The 17522-nt window shown below is 43.4% G+C and overlaps 1 protein-coding gene across 1 annotated transcript; it reads right to left on the bottom strand.

Annotated features, from left to right (window-relative positions):
- Window positions 1–1531: 1531 nt before the first annotated feature.
- On the bottom strand, window positions 1532–17504 carry cavin2a (caveolae associated protein 2a). The gene is made up of 2 exons (XM_070837761.1): window positions 16794–17504; window positions 1532–3511 (listed from the first exon to the last, which is right to left on the bottom strand). The coding sequence occupies exons 1-2, from the start codon at window positions 17343–17345 to the stop codon at window positions 2639–2641; spliced, it is 1425 nt and encodes a 474-aa protein (XP_070693862.1). The 5' UTR covers window positions 17346–17504; the 3' UTR covers window positions 1532–2638.
- Window positions 17505–17522: the final 18 nt, after the last annotated feature.

Here is a 17522-nt window from a genome sequence, read left to right on the forward strand (position 1 = left end):
AACTGGAAGGTTGTTTTTTGTAAAGGCAAGAAGGCTTTAAGGCACCTACTGATGAACACATTTCAAGTGCGCTGCTTTTCAACAAAGTACAGCAATAATTTTCTTGCATGGCCAAGAGATCAAAGTATTTGGGGCACCATATTTAACTCGAATCCATTGCTCCATTTTATGTAGAAGTCATATAATGGATGTAGTGGGGTATAGGTAAAGGAATCCTCCTCCAGTGCCAGACATTGGTGCGTAAACCCCCCCCGAATAACATATTTCAGTTACCATGGGCGAATACTTTTCAGACCCTCACAGTTTTAACACCTTTCTGCCAAGCTGCACGTATGACTAACCCCAAGGCAGCTTCACCACCTTTGCAACAACTGAAGTCCTCTCTAACACTTCCAACACCCGCACTTGTGTCCCCCTTCCCCTACACGCTCATGCCCAGGAGCGTCCACAGGGGCAGAACACCTGTGGCTCCAGAGAGACTCTTCCACTTTTTGCACTGTCTCAACAAACAGGCCAAGAACATGAAAAATGGGCTGAGCAGGAGTCATCCGTCAAAGCTAGGAATGCTGTCCTCTGCCTCTATCCACTTCTGTGACCTCTCTAGTATCTGGATCCTTGGCACCTGGATTCACTTGCTAAACTATTTTTAGGGAGTTGTGGCATTAGACATCTGTAACTAAGGCTGGTAAAGCACTAACAATGTGCAACAAGAGCAAGGTCACTTTACAGAAACTTTCGGGCATGACTTCCAAATGTGAGGATGATTGAGAATGTACTGGCACCTCCTTCGAACTTAAACTTTCTCAGTTTTTAAGTGGTTGGGATGAAAACCTTGACTATGCCCCATAAAATGATAGCTGCAGGAATTCCTCAGAAGATTAAAAAAAAAAACAACTTCAGGCATGTTTTACTCTCACTCTTATCTTCTGAAACATAGGAATCCATCCCCTCAGGAGTGCAACTACTCATACCAGTTTGTGAAAGGTAAAGGCACTATAGGAATGTGTGTGCGCATGTATGTGGGTGGAGGAGATGGTGCCCTGGCAAATGTATAAGATTGTGTCTATGCTGTAAACGTATGAAACAGGGCTGAAATTTCATCATGCAAGCTATGGATGCCTAAAAAGAAAAGTGTCGTATAGTAACTCCAAATAACTTCACAGATACAACACTTATTCTATAAAGTACACACACTCAAGGCAGTTAATCATATCAAGTTACTCATTTATGGTATATAAGTTGTAAATACCTAGAGTGGTGTGCCTCAAATACAAAAAGACAATATAATTCCTGTACATAAACATACAAAGCGGCCCTGCAGAAAAGACAAAGGGCTGTAAAAGGGACATCTTACTATGTAATCATTCAAACCTGTAGGGTTCTTTGTGTTAATAATGTATTTGTCTCACCATCTAGAGCAGCTTCTATCCTGCAATGATGTCCTTCATTTGCATGTGTGACTAATTACAAACAAGTTAACTGGTATTGGTAAATAATTGTATCATTAGTTAGTGTAATTCACAAGAACACCTAGACTATTTCAAATGTTTTTATATCTATACTTTAATAATATATATATATTATGTATATATTTATACCTTTTTCACCTGCTTATATGTACATAATAGTTAAATGTATATTCTGTCCATTTCTGTGCAAGAACATTGACAGTAATAAAAACCTGGATTCAAATTTTTGTATATGTATATACACAATTGGCCAATAATACAGATTCTGATATCTATTTTAATTTTTAATTTTCAGCACCTGGATGTTACTTATTTCACTAGCAATCATGAATGACAAAAATATTTTGATGAACCACATGGAGCTCACGGTGTTCTAGGTAGGTCATCAGTGATCAAGTCACAAACGATGGATTGGAGGACAGAAGACAAGGCAGTGCCACTCAGACACCTGAAGTATAGCCACCTTTTAGTTATGATCTGGGCTTTTTTTTTTTTTTAGAATGGGTCTAAAGAATTCAGTAAACAACCTCTACTTCACTACAACCTTCTCACTGAAAACCCAGAAGCTCCCCATTCCAACTCTTTCACAACCTGGCAACTGTAGTAGCACAGCAGTACCACAGTTGCCTAAGATTTACTATTTTTCACAAAAAAACACCAAGAACAAAGAGGCTATTTGTCAGTGAGGAAGAGTGCTCCAGAGGCCAACAAACACAGCAAGGGTGAGATAGCTGGCCTAGCGCCCTGGAGATGTGCTGCTATTGGAGAGGTGTGCACCAGCTGATGGCAGTGAGTTATAGCGCATTGATGCCATGTTGCTTTCTTTATGCAACCCTGTAACAGGGTTTAGGAAGCACATGCACTGGATTCTGGTACACGCCAAGGTCTAGTTGTTAACCATGAAGACTATGGCAAGATATATAGTATATAGTATAATCAAATTTATACTATCAATAATCAAAGGTAGTGTTGAAGGGATTGATCTACAGATGGATTACCTTAGAAAGCAAGAGTATGTCTCTGGTGTTTATGGGTATTAATGACAAGAACACAAGACTTTTACAATGGAGGGATAATTTGTGCCTGCTTAGTGTATGTAAATGTAGAAACCTAAGGAAGAAATCAAAGAATGGGAAACTAGAATTGATGCTCACTAAAATCAAATCATATTACGACACTTGCTCTACAGCAATCGTTGCTGTAGGAATCTGGGTATCTTCTGCTGTCTCAACCTCAACCAGGCTGTTGTGTTTCTCTTTTTCTTCTTCCTCCTCTTCCTCCTCCTCCTCCTCGCCTATGTCTTCATCATTCTCTGGAACTGCCAGGCCAGCAGAACGATCACCATTCACCTCGCACTCAATGCTTGATTTCTCTCCATTGACTGCAAGCTCTGCTGTCACGCACTCTGGGGGGGAGGGACTGAGCATCTCTTGAATCTCTTCCACAACATCTTGTTGGGTATGCACCTCTGCCAAGGGAATCTCTCCATCAAAGCTTTCCAGAGCAGGAATCTCCACATGGGCTTCTTCCTCGTGCGCAGGGACCTCCCCATCTCTGACCTTCTTGACATTGAAGGTCATGGGAGACACCTTGAAAGAGGAGCTCTTGGCAGTTGGGCTCTTCGGATGGTTAGGGGTGAGACTCTTCTTGATCTTCTCACGCTTCTCTGGTGGCACGATCTTGGTGGTGATCTGGGTCATCTTCTTCTCGATGCTTTGGCGCGAGAAGGCTTTCTTGAGGCTATCAACCTTCTTCAGGCTGGAGCGCTTGAATCTATCAGCTCTTCTCTCAAATGTGTGGGAAGAGCCCACAGCCATTAGGTCCTCACCCTCGTGCATCTCGCCCCCCTCCCGGTGTTCTGCAAGATAATCATCGTCATCTGAGGACAGGCTAATGGTCTGAAGACCCTCGTCTTGGGTACGGCCATCAACAGAGCCGGCAATGGATGGAGTAGGCTGGGTGGATTCTGCATCATACTGGCTTGGCTGTGGGGTCCTGAGGGAGTCCTTGACCATCACACTGGAGGGGATCTCATTGTCTTCCTATTGGGAAACAGAGGGACAGAAACAGGTGGGTTAAAAGGGTGGCCTTTTGGATCAGTTATGAATGAGCATGATTGCTGGAACCGGACGTTACTATGACCAGGAATGACTTTCATAATATCCTTGCTTGAACTGCTCAGGGTTTAGACTTCAGGCAGCCTTACTAGTTCCAGTGACTACTTGCCATCGCCTGGCGACTGTAAAAGGATGATGTGTTTAATACACTCTACACATTACACATGTTGGGTGGGTCTGCCTGCTGAGGACTGAGGAAACCAATCTCTGCATGCCTCCCTAGTCTTCTCCTCAAGACTCCATGGAATCCCACGTTTCTCTGCATGAGTCCCACACACTTCTTTTACCATTTTCCCTCTTTTATATCTATCTCTGCTTTTACCCCCCACCAATGAGTGAGATTGAGACCAGTGAGTTCAAAAGCCGGAGTTTCACTTTGTTTCTTCTCAGTCTCCTCTTGCTCCCTCTTACTTGCTGCCTATCCATCTGTGCACAATCACGCAATCACACGCATGCAGGCACTCACATACACATTCAGTGTGCTAGAGTTCCCCCATTGCCCCCATCCTTTCACACTGAGGGACGGAGAGTGGAAGTGGAGAGTGAAGGTGCAGCCTCAGTGCTTGACATACTCCACTACACCTTTGAAATGTACATAAAGAAACACTCACAGTGACATCAGCTGATCTATCACCAGTGGATACTTTTTACGTTTGAAGCTCAGGTACAAACACGCCTTTGTATGGACAGTTAACACTAATACATTTAGTCACAGTCATATCCGCTTGACCTTGAATAACAGTAGAATAAAAGTATAAGCTCTGTGGCAACAGTGTGGAAAGTAAACTACATGCAGTTACAGATCATTGGAGGAACTCCCCATATTTGAGATGCTTAACCTCAGGATAGGTCACTATGAAGTACTCGTGGAGGCCTCAGCTACCCATGGTACAAGTTGGTATGACATTCTTTTTACATACTAGCTGTTTCTGTGCACCATTGTTGTAAGAATGAGACAACATTAAAGTATGACTGCATTTCAAAGAATGCATGGCAGCTCTCAAGACATTAAAGGTGTGCTTAAAGCAACAGGATGCCATAAGTTGTTGAGGGAATGTGCAATGCATCTTTCCTGGGGTGTCATTAACACATACTTAAGGACTGGCCCAACCAGATGGTCTAGAAGGGTCCTGCCTCCTGTTCAGTCTCTGTTCATCACTGATAGTGTGTTTGCTGAAAAGTACAGTGTTATTATACCTGCCATCTGTCACTGCCAACTTTAGCCCATTCAAGTCGATTTGACACACTGATATTTATTATATGATTATAATACATAATGTTAATAATAATAATGTTAAATACGGCTAGGAATGTGATTGTGATTGTGATATGTAAACTGCACAAAACCATGATGTAAAGTTAAGTACTCCCACAGTGATTAAAGGTCCAATCAATATCAATGAATATTGGTATTATAAAATACATACACATACATAAGATTTAGCCCATCGCTGGAACATACCAAAGTAAGGGTTACCAAAACCACCTCTACAACCTTTGCATAAACTCTGTCCATCCATGTGTCTTAACCAACTCGCAGACACCTGATACCTCTTTCCTTGATCTGAAACATGCAGAAATGATTCACTGTTCAGGTGTGTGCCAAGCATGTGTGGTATTTTCCAACACGGATAAATCTGTCAGCGTGTTCTTCAAGGTGCAACATCAGTATCAAGAACAGGAACAAGGACAGGGCCACGTTTTCAAGGGTCAAGGGAAAGAGAAAAACCAATGAAAGTTTTTGAACCTTACAATATGCAGCACATTATTCAGTACATTAGTATATATTAGTGCATCCTACTCTTCGGTTATAGCTGCTCCCCACCGTCATGAGCTGAGAGAGTTAATGACGAATAGCCCTGCTGGTGTGTCCTTCATTGAGTGCAAAGTGAGTAAAATATTCTTCTATGTACGTATCAACAGCCTCAAGGCATATGTCATCATTCCCAAAATACTAGGAGTGATGTCAAAAATGACAAATGTAGCACCCTGGGGGTTAGCTCCGGTTGCCACTACTTGTGGTTTGGTTTAACTGTATTTACTTTCATTACATCTACGACACCCCCCTGTCCTATCTGAATGAGCAGTATCTGGACGCCTCGATGTGCTGTTGGTCTCACACTGCGCCACAAGAAAACCATGTGGATCTGAATGTGTTCATCCAGAATCAAATCAGGAAGTATATGGGTGACAGGACTTGTTCTGGTCATTACTGAGAAATACCAAGAAGCTTGCGTGTAGTGAGATGATATCACTCCAGACTTAATGCTTATCTCCCTTTTTTACATTTCAAGTCAGATATTGCCAAACAATTTTAATCAGCAAGTGTGAAATTAAGGTTTAAGCACCCACCTAAATCTGGCCAGTCACGATTAGGAAATATTGCCTCTCCTAACCCCCAGTGGAGAATTCCCTGATAATAAACACTAATCTTCCCTGATTCTTTGGTGGTATTTGGATTTCTAAAGATTCAATCTTGACACCTCTGCTCCAGTCCGGGCATGCCATGGACTCTCTCATTTGGCTCAAACATGTTTGATATAATCAGCGTAGGTATTGGAGTGTGTGGGAGGCAGCAACTGAAACTCAGACCCTCCAATGAGAATTGAGCTCTCCCACGACATGCTGTGCTAGACCTGCTGCAGAGACACAGATTAGAAAGTAATTTTATTCACTGATTCATCTATTAACTATAATCAATGCTTCACCCGTCAATTTGAATTGAGGAGCGCTTCTACTAATCACTTATACACCAACAATAGAGTCTCACCACCATTTTTCCCCAGCCTTGACTTGATCCGGCTTTTTCTCTACATCTTTTATTTGGTAAACAGGTGAAGATGGTGTACATGTGTTTAGCTGCCCAAATGTTCAGTAGCGTGAAATTAGTGTGTCCCCATTAACCATCAACAATCTTGGCAAGCTACAACAAACAAAATTTTCCTAAATACCATTTGACCCCAGTCGGTCCTGTGTGTGTGTGTGTGTGTGTGTGTGTGTGTGTGCGTGCTTGTGTGTGTGTGTGCTTGTGTGTGTATGCCTGTGGACCTCACATTCTGGCACTTATCTCATGGGAATCCCATTAATTAATGTATCCTCTAAGCAAGCACTCATTAGCCACTGGGAGTGTGATATGTGTATGTATGTGTGTGTTCGAGTGCAGCCATGAAGGATGTCGGCCATTGTTTGAGGGGAAAAAAATAAAACTGCATAAGAGAGCAAGATGAAAGAAAATGAAAATAAATTTGCAGCAAAACAAAAAAAAAAAACAAAGTTAATTTAGTGTGACAGCAAATTTACTGTGGAGGAAAGGGCAAAAACTTCAAAGATACTTTGTATGCTTATGTAATGGAGTTCAACATCTCATCTAACAGTTGGCATGGTAGCACTGCCATCTAATTGCAAGTCCTGCAAGGTGTTACAAAGCCAGAGCTTATGCAAGTCAGTCTATTCAAACAGAGAGCGATCAGGGCGGGGCAGAATGGAGCTGTGACTGATTGAAAGAGCTCAGATGGGCTCACGTTACTCTGACTGTGTGTCTCTGTTTATACCAAATGTGTAATGATACCCTGTACTGTTTCTTTTGCATCTGTTCTCTCTCCTTTGTGTGTGTGTGTATGTGTGAGTGTCCATGAGTGTGTAACAGTGTGATTGTCTGTCGGCGTTTGCAGTGACATACTGCATTATACTTATGCGCTGGTGATATGGTTGAAATCAAAATATACACAAATATTCAAAACCACAATAGCTTTAACGATTCCAACCTCCCTCTGTCAGTCGATCCACCCCTTTAGCCCTGACTGAAATGCTTTAACAACTACTAGATGGACTGATAGAATTTTTTTTATATTCATGGTGCCCAGAGGATTGTACTGACATTAATGATCCTCTGACCTTTAATCATCATCAGGTCAACATTTCTTTTTGTCCAGTATTTTGGTTTATGGCTAAATACCTACTCTTGTTCCCATATCAGGATGTGTATGCCATGTATCAGAAAAGATAAAAATCAGTGTGAGTTGATGAAAAGAACAATATTCCACTCTATTCGCAAATGAAAAACAAAACTTCAATTACTTTTTTGTTACTTTTTAATTACAATTAGCTTTACAACATCTGTAGCATCTACTGATATATGTGTGTGCACTGTATGTCCAAACATCAACTACATGACCTCCCTAGATTAGTCACTGGCTCGCTGTATGATAACTTTCATTTCTCCAGGCCAGACTGATTACTCTAACATTACACTCCAAGTTCAGGTTCAAAACACACACATATGCACGCAAAGAAAAACACGATACTGTACCCTCTATGGTTTGCTTTGCAGATTTGTACATAGTCAGTTATGGGAGTTAATGCGTGCATGTGTGTGTGTGTTACAGCTTGAACAGTTGGGCCCCTCAGACGATAAACGGAGGTTTTCTTAATCCCAACAGGCGAGGTTAGGGCAGGTGTGTTGACACAGTGAGTCAGGTGCCTCCGGGGGACTGCGCCAATGAGAGGGTACGCCGTCGCCACCGCACACACAGAAATGCATGTATGTACACATTTGCCAAGCAAATTAGCACGACAGGAGGCTCAGTAAAAATAAATAAAACAGTGAGAAAAGAGGTTGCATATATTTCTCTTATTTCCCTCCTCTTTATTTTCTCTCACACTCTATCCTCTTCACCTGAAATTCAACCTACCTTCATTCAAAATGTCTGAACAGAACACTGCACCCTCGCACACTCAAACACACACACACACACACACAGTGAACAGCCCGTCAGTTGGCTACCTGAAACTGACGTGATTGCTCAAATTTGCCTCCATCTCCATATGTTTTACATCCTTCTCATTACAGTGCAGAGAGTTGCTTTACAGTTCACCCCTGCCCTGCCTGTTGCATAACATAAGGCTCCATCCACCCCCGACCCAAATATGCACTAAGAGCCATCTGTGGACAGAGGAAGGAAGGAGGAAAGGAAGGAAAGGAAATGGAATTCTGCTATTTGTCATGGGACTGGCTAACATGATAAACTCTCTGTGTACGGTACACAGTGTTTTGGGAGGCTATACACTGCCTTGCACTGATACATACACATGTTCAAAACATATACGACTAACAGCTGTTAAAATCTAAGCCCAACACCAAGTGCGTTCAAATTGTGTAGAAAGTGCCATAAATATCTCGTCAGCCAATTCTGAGTAATGCCTCTCGGCCTAACCCCCATAAAGCTTTGCATAACAAGTTTGGGCATTCTCTCCCATTCTCACCCCTCCCATATCTGCCTCACCAAGAGAAAAGACGGCATGTTTACTGGTCTTGCAAGCTTGCGTAATCACACAACACAATAACCAATTCAGTCGCGATGTCAAGCTGGTAAAATGAAGATCGTGGCAATCCTGATGACATAACTGATGATGCTGGACGCGTGAAGAAACCTGCTCACTCAACCCATAATTTAGAGGAGAGCAGCCTGAGCACTTTGGATGATGATACGTTTCATATCCGGCGACATCTTCATTCCTTGGCTTTTAAGTCAGCTTGAGAGTTGCCTTTCTTTTTCTTATGGTCCTTGTACATTTATCATTTTACTCATCTTTGGTCTTTTAAACTGCTCTTTGATTTGATTCTGTGATTTTTGCTTTTCTGATTGTACAGCACTTGGGTCAACTGTTGTTTTTGCATAAATAAATCTGGTTCGGTTTGAATTGGATACATGCTCTCCCATTCTCAGATTTAATTTCATACATGGCACGGTGTTCATTATAGTAACCCCATGGTTGACTGGACCATTTCGCTCCCTACAACACTTCTTCTTACATCAACCAGATCACATTCCTAAACCCACACTTTCCCTGTGCGTCTTGCAGCGTTCCCTCTGCATAATGAATGAGACAAAATGCCTTCAGCAGTGTTACCACAACATATTCCTGTTTGTTACCAGTTTCTATTGCTCCAGTTTTTTACTCAATGGCCATGTTAATCTCCTTTAGCTCTTTTGTTTAAATCTCCCAAGATCCCCCTTCACACACTGCTTTAGCACAGTCCCATACTGTGCCTATTGGAACCATTGTTTGATAAGGGCCGTGCACAGATACCGTGAGTATTTTTTGATAAAGCTACCACCAATTGTCATGAAGTTTATTCCGCATGGAGGTCAAAGGGCACGATTGTCCGCAGAGAGGCCGGGAAGTCATCTTGTTATCTTTGTTGTATTTTCATGTTTCATTTAAGAAATATGAACACTGAACCAACACGGCTATTGTTTTCGCTTTTCCTGCCATGGATGTTGTGGCCTTGGCGAGTGGATTGGTTGGACACTGGGGTTTGAAAAGGAGCAGACACGTAGATGGAGCCCTGAAGCCTAATGACAGGATAGCTGGTTTCATTGCGTCTGACCAAAAAAGCCAAAACTCACAGCTTTGCTTCTTTAACCATGTCATACCTCTGTCACTTTGATAAGCCACCACCTGCATCTCAACGTCTCACGCTGTGTGAGCGTAAAGGATCAATTTCAAAAGAAAAGAGCGAGCGAGTGAAGTGTGCTAAACAGCTTAATGTCCTTCAGTGATCATGACTTTCGTCATCATCATTGACTGTTGATTCCCGATTCCTTCCCAGTTGTGATCAACAACTGTCTCAATTTAAAATCACAGAGCAAAAGGCATTTCTGACAATCAAGTGAGATCAACAACAAGCCACATTTTGGTCTTTGTCGTCACTCAAAAGCTGACAACCTCAGAAAAGTCTGGCCTTGTATTGGACCGGAGAATCTGAAGATTTATTCCTAACCTGATATGTTATGATCCACTAAAGTTCCGCACAATACAACATGAATAAATCCCTGTTACTATTATCTTTGCTGCCATCTTGACTTCAACTTTAATGAAACAATTAGTGTACAGTGTATACAGCTTTGAGTCTAAAATCACAAACACAAAGCTGTGATGAACCAGATCAAAGCAAAGAGAAAGTTAAATAAATATCTCGCAAAGCTTGCCGTGGTTATAGATTTATGTTAGCTTATGGTTAGATGTAGCAGAGATCGCTTAGGAGAGATCAGGAGAGACTTTTCTAGTTAACCCGTGGCATCATACATAAACCATGCTAAGTATGCACTCTTGGCAATTCTGAAGACAAAGAGGTGCATCATAGGATATGTTGGGAGGCTAAACTCTCATAAAAGCTGCTGCCTTTATTTATTACATTTTTTTTGTATTGTCTAAATTACTTCATAAAAATTGGAATTTGGGGAGTTCATGGCAAATAAATAAACATAAACATGACATTATTAAAACCTACTGTAACTTGAGTAGTCTAGCTCCACTAGTCGCGGAGGCTCGCTCAGACTTAACGTAGCATTATCATCCACTTCCTCTGCTGTTAAAGTTGGGATAACTCATCTCTCACAGCAGCAGTCTGCAGTTGGAACTTGTCTGAGACTCAAACAGTTGAACAGACTTGTTAAACCTGAATGTGACAGCAGACAGAAAACAAGCAGCTAAGGAAATACTTCCCAATCCTTAAGCAGTACTTGAGCAGTATAATTATTTATCTAAGCAAATATAGTTTAATCACTCTTCACAAAAACTCACTCTTTGGGTATTCCTATTAGTTGACAAATATAGAGCACATTTGTCACTTTGTCCTGCCCATAATTTTCCCTCTATATTTATCTCTCATTTGCTCTTCTCCCTTCTTTATTTTCTGCTGTCTGAAAACCCAGAGGATTATATGAGGAATGAACCCCAAAGGGGAAAAAAGAATGATAACAAAGCGAGGAGCCATGCTGTAAACAAACCTCATTGTTCATTTAGAGAGCATGCCCTAAAGGCTGCACAGTCTTACATCCACCAGCACTCAAAATCTCACTCATAACTTGAAGCGATGGACAAAAATGTATGAAAGTAACTTCTTGTGTACCGGTACTGGTAACTTTATTAATTGTGACATTTCTCACCAATAGCTGAACTGCAATATTCTCTACAAACTCGCACACATGTGGTAAGCCTTTCCAGTGAGCTACCGTGCAAAACATGAATGCACTTGTAGTTCATTATATCAAATATACCGGTCTTTTCCCACCATGACATGTCAAAGTGCTTTCCATGAAAAATATAGATATATAGATATCAATCCGACAGCCGCCAATCTTTCACAACAAGTAATTAAATAGCTGCCAGCTATCTGTCTAAAAGGAGGTGATGGAATCAGCTCGATTGGTTGTCTAAATGGGCATTTACACAACTCCGAAGCCTTTACGTCACATTGTTATGTCACATTTTTTGTATTGAGTAAAGATAGAATTAGAAAATGAGACACTGCGCTTCAACAAGAAGCCCATTATGGTCAAGAGGTATTGACCATCATGCGACTGAAACCAAAAGCTGGAAATTAGTCTTATCAGTGGTTAATGCTGGCACAGGCTAGTTGTGACAGGACACACAACATGTAACTGACACAACTGTGGAGTTACTGGAATGCGTATTGCTCCTCTTTTTGCGGAAGCTAGCCGCCTCGCCACACCTCCAGCAAAGCTACCACGCCTCAAACCTGGTAGTAGTAAATGTAAAGTCAGAAATACATTTGACACTGCGATCACTTACTTTACTGGCTACTAACAAAAACAAATCACATTATGGTAACTCCGCCCTATTGGGTATTTACTTTTGCATAATGAATGCAAAAGACTGTCACATGGTATTTCTCTGAGGGCTGCAATTCATTTCTCTATTCATTTAATATTGAAGAGTTTCTGTCAGCCAAGGCTGCATAAGTTACAGCAACTTTCAGGCTACTTTCAGTTATCTACCCTATTACTTTAAACATCTCCACGGGCGAACTGCGTAGGCCCAGCATGTCTGAATGCAGTGAAACATCTAGCACTGCTTTGGGCTATGAGCTGGTGCTACAATTTATCACCTGGTGGAGGGACACGCACAACAAATCTCAGCTGTAGCCTCCAGCCAGCGACCTGCTCCAACCTGTGGAGATGGATGTGATGTGAATAATGGGTAGATTCTGCTCTGAACTCAGTCAATATGTGCACTAAAATTACACTCAAATATCTAATTGAGCATGTATTGTTTGGGGTGATGATAGTTGATTAGGATGTTCTATATTGAAGTAAGAGACATTCTTCTCTGTCGCTGTTGCTTCTTAGAGGGTCTCTCTGTTAGTAAAAACTTCAGTGGTGCCACATGTGATTTGTACGCACAAGGGGAGACCCAAATGGATGTGAATGTAGCTGTGTTATCACTTCTTTAACCGCAGAGTATTGAGCTTTGTGTCACTAGACTAAAAGGTACGAGCCTTGGGCGGGGTGGGGAACAGAATTACCAGTTTGTCCTCCACCTTAGACTGCAAACCGAGTGTGGAAAAACTTTCCTTCCTGCTTGCTGAAAGCGAAAGATTAAGTCGCAACCTTTGCTCAAGTGTCGATATACAAAAGCGCTAGGGCGACTGGTGGCAAACGCAAACAAAATGACAATGAGTGAAGTTGAGCCAATCACTCAAAACCTTTAAACCTCTGAAGCACCTTCTGCACTGAACGACGAGTCAGGATGTGGCGATGGGCTGAGACGTTTCACAATGTGGGACATTCACGATCAGTATCAATAGATATATAGCTGAATAAGGAGAAACAGAAGAATCGTGTTTTCAAGACCACAGCTCCTACAGTACAAAGTCTATCAACAAAACGCTTGTTACAGTCACTGTGTTTGGCTTGGCTGGGGGCATGTTTCTCTTTCCTTGCAAAGTGATACGAAAGCTCTTTGACAGTGTGCGAGAGTTCCCTCTGTTATTCACTCGGCGATTAGGGATCCCAGGAACACAGACAAACACCAAACATCCTCTTCCCATCCCGACGCGAGAGCCGCGCAACTCTCGCTGCTAAATATCTGGCAAAACTCTGGAATCGGGTCCCTCGTGCGCAAAGCGAGAGAACAGATGAAATTCTCACGGCGTCCAAATTCAATTTGCCATCGTGGTTGAGCTGTTTGTTGTGATGAAATTCCACCATGAAATAAACACAGATGGGGAGATTAAGATCTACTCAGAAATAAACGACCTCTGTTGCAGGAAATGAAATTACAAATATGCCGTATTTCATGTAGCATGCCGCAGTGAAGCAAAGAGGATAAGTTATAAAATAAGATCTCCAGGGTGACTGCTGATATCTAATCACTCTGGTAATGAGCCTTTGAAATTAATCTGTGACAAATAATAGAAAAAGAAAATATCACTGTGTGCAATCCAAAACAAACCATTTTACCTTCCCAAACAGTAATTACCAAAGCAGTTTCTACACTGTACACACTGGAATCTCAGATGGCTGGGAATTGTGTATGCCCTGAATGTGTGTGTGTGTGTGTGTAAGACCTAAATAGGGGAGGGCCATGTGGAGACAGGAAAAGCACTGGTGCACAAAAACAAACAAATAAGGCCTGAGCAGCGGTAATTAAGTCCTCATTAGTCCTTATTATGCACAGGAACGCAGCGGAGCGGCAGACAGCGCTGTCATTTCTGACCAACAGCGGCCAAAGCCTGGAGCTGGTATACACCCGCGCTCCGTGCAACAGTGGGCGTTTACCCAGAAACCCTCTGTGTTTCCACCTCAGCTGGCACGTACAGGGTGATGAGTGTTCTGGATCAATTTTGTTGAGCAGGCAGGGGAGGAGGAGGGCGCCCTTAGCAAATAGCTACGGGGCTGGTCTAGGGATGACTTGGCTCCCGGGTGTGCAGCCAATATGCGTTATAATAGAGTAGTGTGAGGCGCGCAGCATGTGCTTTTGTGTACTTTCAGGAAATCGGGACAGGTGGCTTGACAAGATATCACAAGATATCAGAAAAGAAACGTGGGGCACAGCACCAGATGGAGGAAAATCAAGAGAAAGACACAATACTAGAGGGGGAAACAAAAAGAGTTGAGATGAAGCAGAAAGCGACGGACACAGAAAAAGTTAACACAAGCTCAGGGAGGAGAAGGAACAAGGGCTGCACTTAGCTCTTTTATTCCCTGCTCCCCTCGGGCACGCCAAGTCTCATTTACCAGCTCTGTAACAGCATACACCTGACCCAACGCATCAGCATAACATCCAATGGGCAAGTTGCACGCACACACATGCTGCACACACACACACACACACACACACCCCGGCCCGACTACACCCATCTACAGATGCAAACGCTCTCAGTTTGACTCTCGGTATTAGAGGAAAGAATCAACTCAGCAGAAGTCTGATCACTTTTAAGTGGAGCCTATGAGCACTCATGACAAAGTATAACCCCACAGGCTCTCATAACACTACTACGGGAAAGGTTAAGTACAGTACAAGTAGCTAAACACATTCACATGAGACATAGAAGGCAGAGAAACAAGAAAAAAAAAAGATATTTGCAGCCAGGAAAACACAACGTGAAAAATGGGGGAAGGATGTGTGAAATCTGACAATGCACTGAAAGCAAGCAACACCGTCCGCTCTCACTATCTCTAAAGCAACAGGACACTCCACTCCAGCACAAATGCAGTGGGGTTCAATCAAATCGATCCGCGGCGCCTCGCCCACAGAGCCACCTTTTACACGGTAAGGCCTTGGCACCTGTTGCATTTGAACAACAGGGCCTCAGTACCTGGGAAACCAGATAACAACAGCGGTTAAGAGCTCTCAGTGGCTCTGGCTGTGTCAACAATGGCCCCCCTTTCGCTGCCTGGGCACACACTTGTACGCACACGCTCAGACGCACCCACCCACACACACACACACACACACAAGCATGAAAAACCATGCACTTACTCATGCACAAAAGGACACCATGCTCGGATCATATTTTTCTTAAACGAGAGAAAATGCATCCAGCAGACACAATATGGGAGTGTTTTCATCTGGTACGGCTGACTCAGTTCATCTGCACATGAAGCGAAAGTCTGCCTTTAACATGCTGTGTAAACGGAAGACGCTTCAACTGTTTGAATGTGCTGAGATAAGGGAGACGGGTTATGTAAGGATATCCCTCATGCTTTCACAGGGGAAAAACGGAATCACTTTTTTTCAGAGCCCGTGTAGAGTTTTACCCTCACAGGTGCCATGTGGCATTTGAAGTGTTAAATCCATCAAAAAGCCACCTGTCTGTCTGAATTATGACTGTGGGGTGTAAACAGATCCAGTCAGAGTCGGTGTCTGAGCCCTCCTCTATTATCCACAACAGCTCCATTCCCAGACACACCCTTCTTCTCTCTCTCTCTCTCTCTCACACACACACACACACACACACACAAGACATGAGAGGGGAGAGTCTTATATACATGTGTGTGAAACCTGTTGAGATCTTTACTCATATTTACAAAAAACATATGTACAATGTGCATTTCTATGAGTGGAGGTGTGTTTGAAATATTTCTAGTCAGAAAGAAGAAAGAAGAAAACAGTTTGCCACATCACTTGGGGACTGACTTCTACCCGAATCCTGTTCAACAAGTTTTAAGTGCCGAGAGTATAAAAAAAAAGTGCTGTTCAATTACAGGATATCATGTTTCACACATCCATACACACCTTCCACTGCAGTCAAATATGAATGCAAATGTGACTCACACACACACACACACACACACCCACACTACAATGCGTCCTCATGAGGAGTTCAAGATGCACATACATCCTATGAAAAAAATGGAACTTAAAGGGGAAGTACGGCCATTTGGTCTTTTAGATTTATACACAATTCATAAAACTGGGAGACTCACAAGAGACACGTTAAAAATAAAACTGAATGTTCTAAACTGACACAGCAGAAGCAGAGACGTCCTGTCTCAGGTCTAGTAAGGGAACAATGAGTAGTTCATCCCAGTGGGGGAGCGTGGGACCTTCCTCTGATGCACCTGTCACACATTCAGGTGTGTCAGAGATTTTACTATGTGAAAAGCTCTGAAAAACTGTTGCCTACATTTCCCACAAGGCACCTCATTTTCTGATAGATTCAGTTTTTTCGCCTAAATGCCCAGATTTTTTCAAACCTCACACTTGCGCTTTGTAAGGCTTCTACAAATATTCTGCTTAGAGCCCAAGATGAACCTGTGTGTCCTGAGCCCTACCCTGATGACATCACTATGACATCATCGGGGTATTTTTTTTTTATTTCCGACGTTGGAGCATTGAGTGCTACCATGTTTTTTTTTTTTTTTTTAATTCTCTCTCTGTCACCATGATGGCTCACCTGGAAGATGAGGACTTTAAAGTTGTTCCTCTTCAACAGGTGGCTGTGGTTCGCCTCCAGCTTCTTCACCTGCACCGCCTGCTTGTCCATGCGCTCCCGCACATCCTTCAGGTGCCCGCTGACTTTGCGGGAGCGCTCGAGCAGCTTGCTGACGCTGTTGGAGGTGCTCAGGTGGGTCTTGGACAGGCGGGTCACGTCCCCCTGCACGACCCGCACGGCCCCCTCCAGGTCGGCCTGCCGCTGCTCCATCCGCTGCTGGTTGTCCTGCACCGACTCCAGCATGTTGACCAGCTTGTCCAGCAGCGCCACCACGGTGATGGCGCTCACCTGGCCGCGGTCCACCGGACTGCCCGGCGCCACCGCGGAGGGGCTGGTCGGGAGTTTCAGGCCCAGTCTGGAGAGGGTGCTGGTCGGGGTCGGGGAGGACGGGGCGGACGACGGGCTGAAGCTCGGGATGAGGAGCTCCGGGTTTTCGGGCTGCTGCTGCTGCGGGATGGTGTGGGTGCTGCCGGAGGCGCTGCTGGGCTCGGCGCGGGACGCGTCTTCTTCCATGGTTCACAGGGGGGCAGATGTCCCGCTTTAATGGGCTAATTCGGTTAAACACACACAGGTAGTGGTTTCTCTACCAGCCCCTTGGCGCTGCTGTCACTTGGTCCAGCTGAGAACTGAGGGCAGACTGTTTTACTTCTTCTTGGGAGTTGATCCGGCATCCACGCCCCTGTCTGCCTT

Source organism: Pempheris klunzingeri, chromosome 10, assembly GCF_042242105.1.
Source record: "Pempheris klunzingeri isolate RE-2024b chromosome 10, fPemKlu1.hap1, whole genome shotgun sequence".
Classification (NCBI taxonomy): domain Eukaryota; kingdom Metazoa; phylum Chordata; class Actinopteri; order Acropomatiformes; family Pempheridae; genus Pempheris; species Pempheris klunzingeri.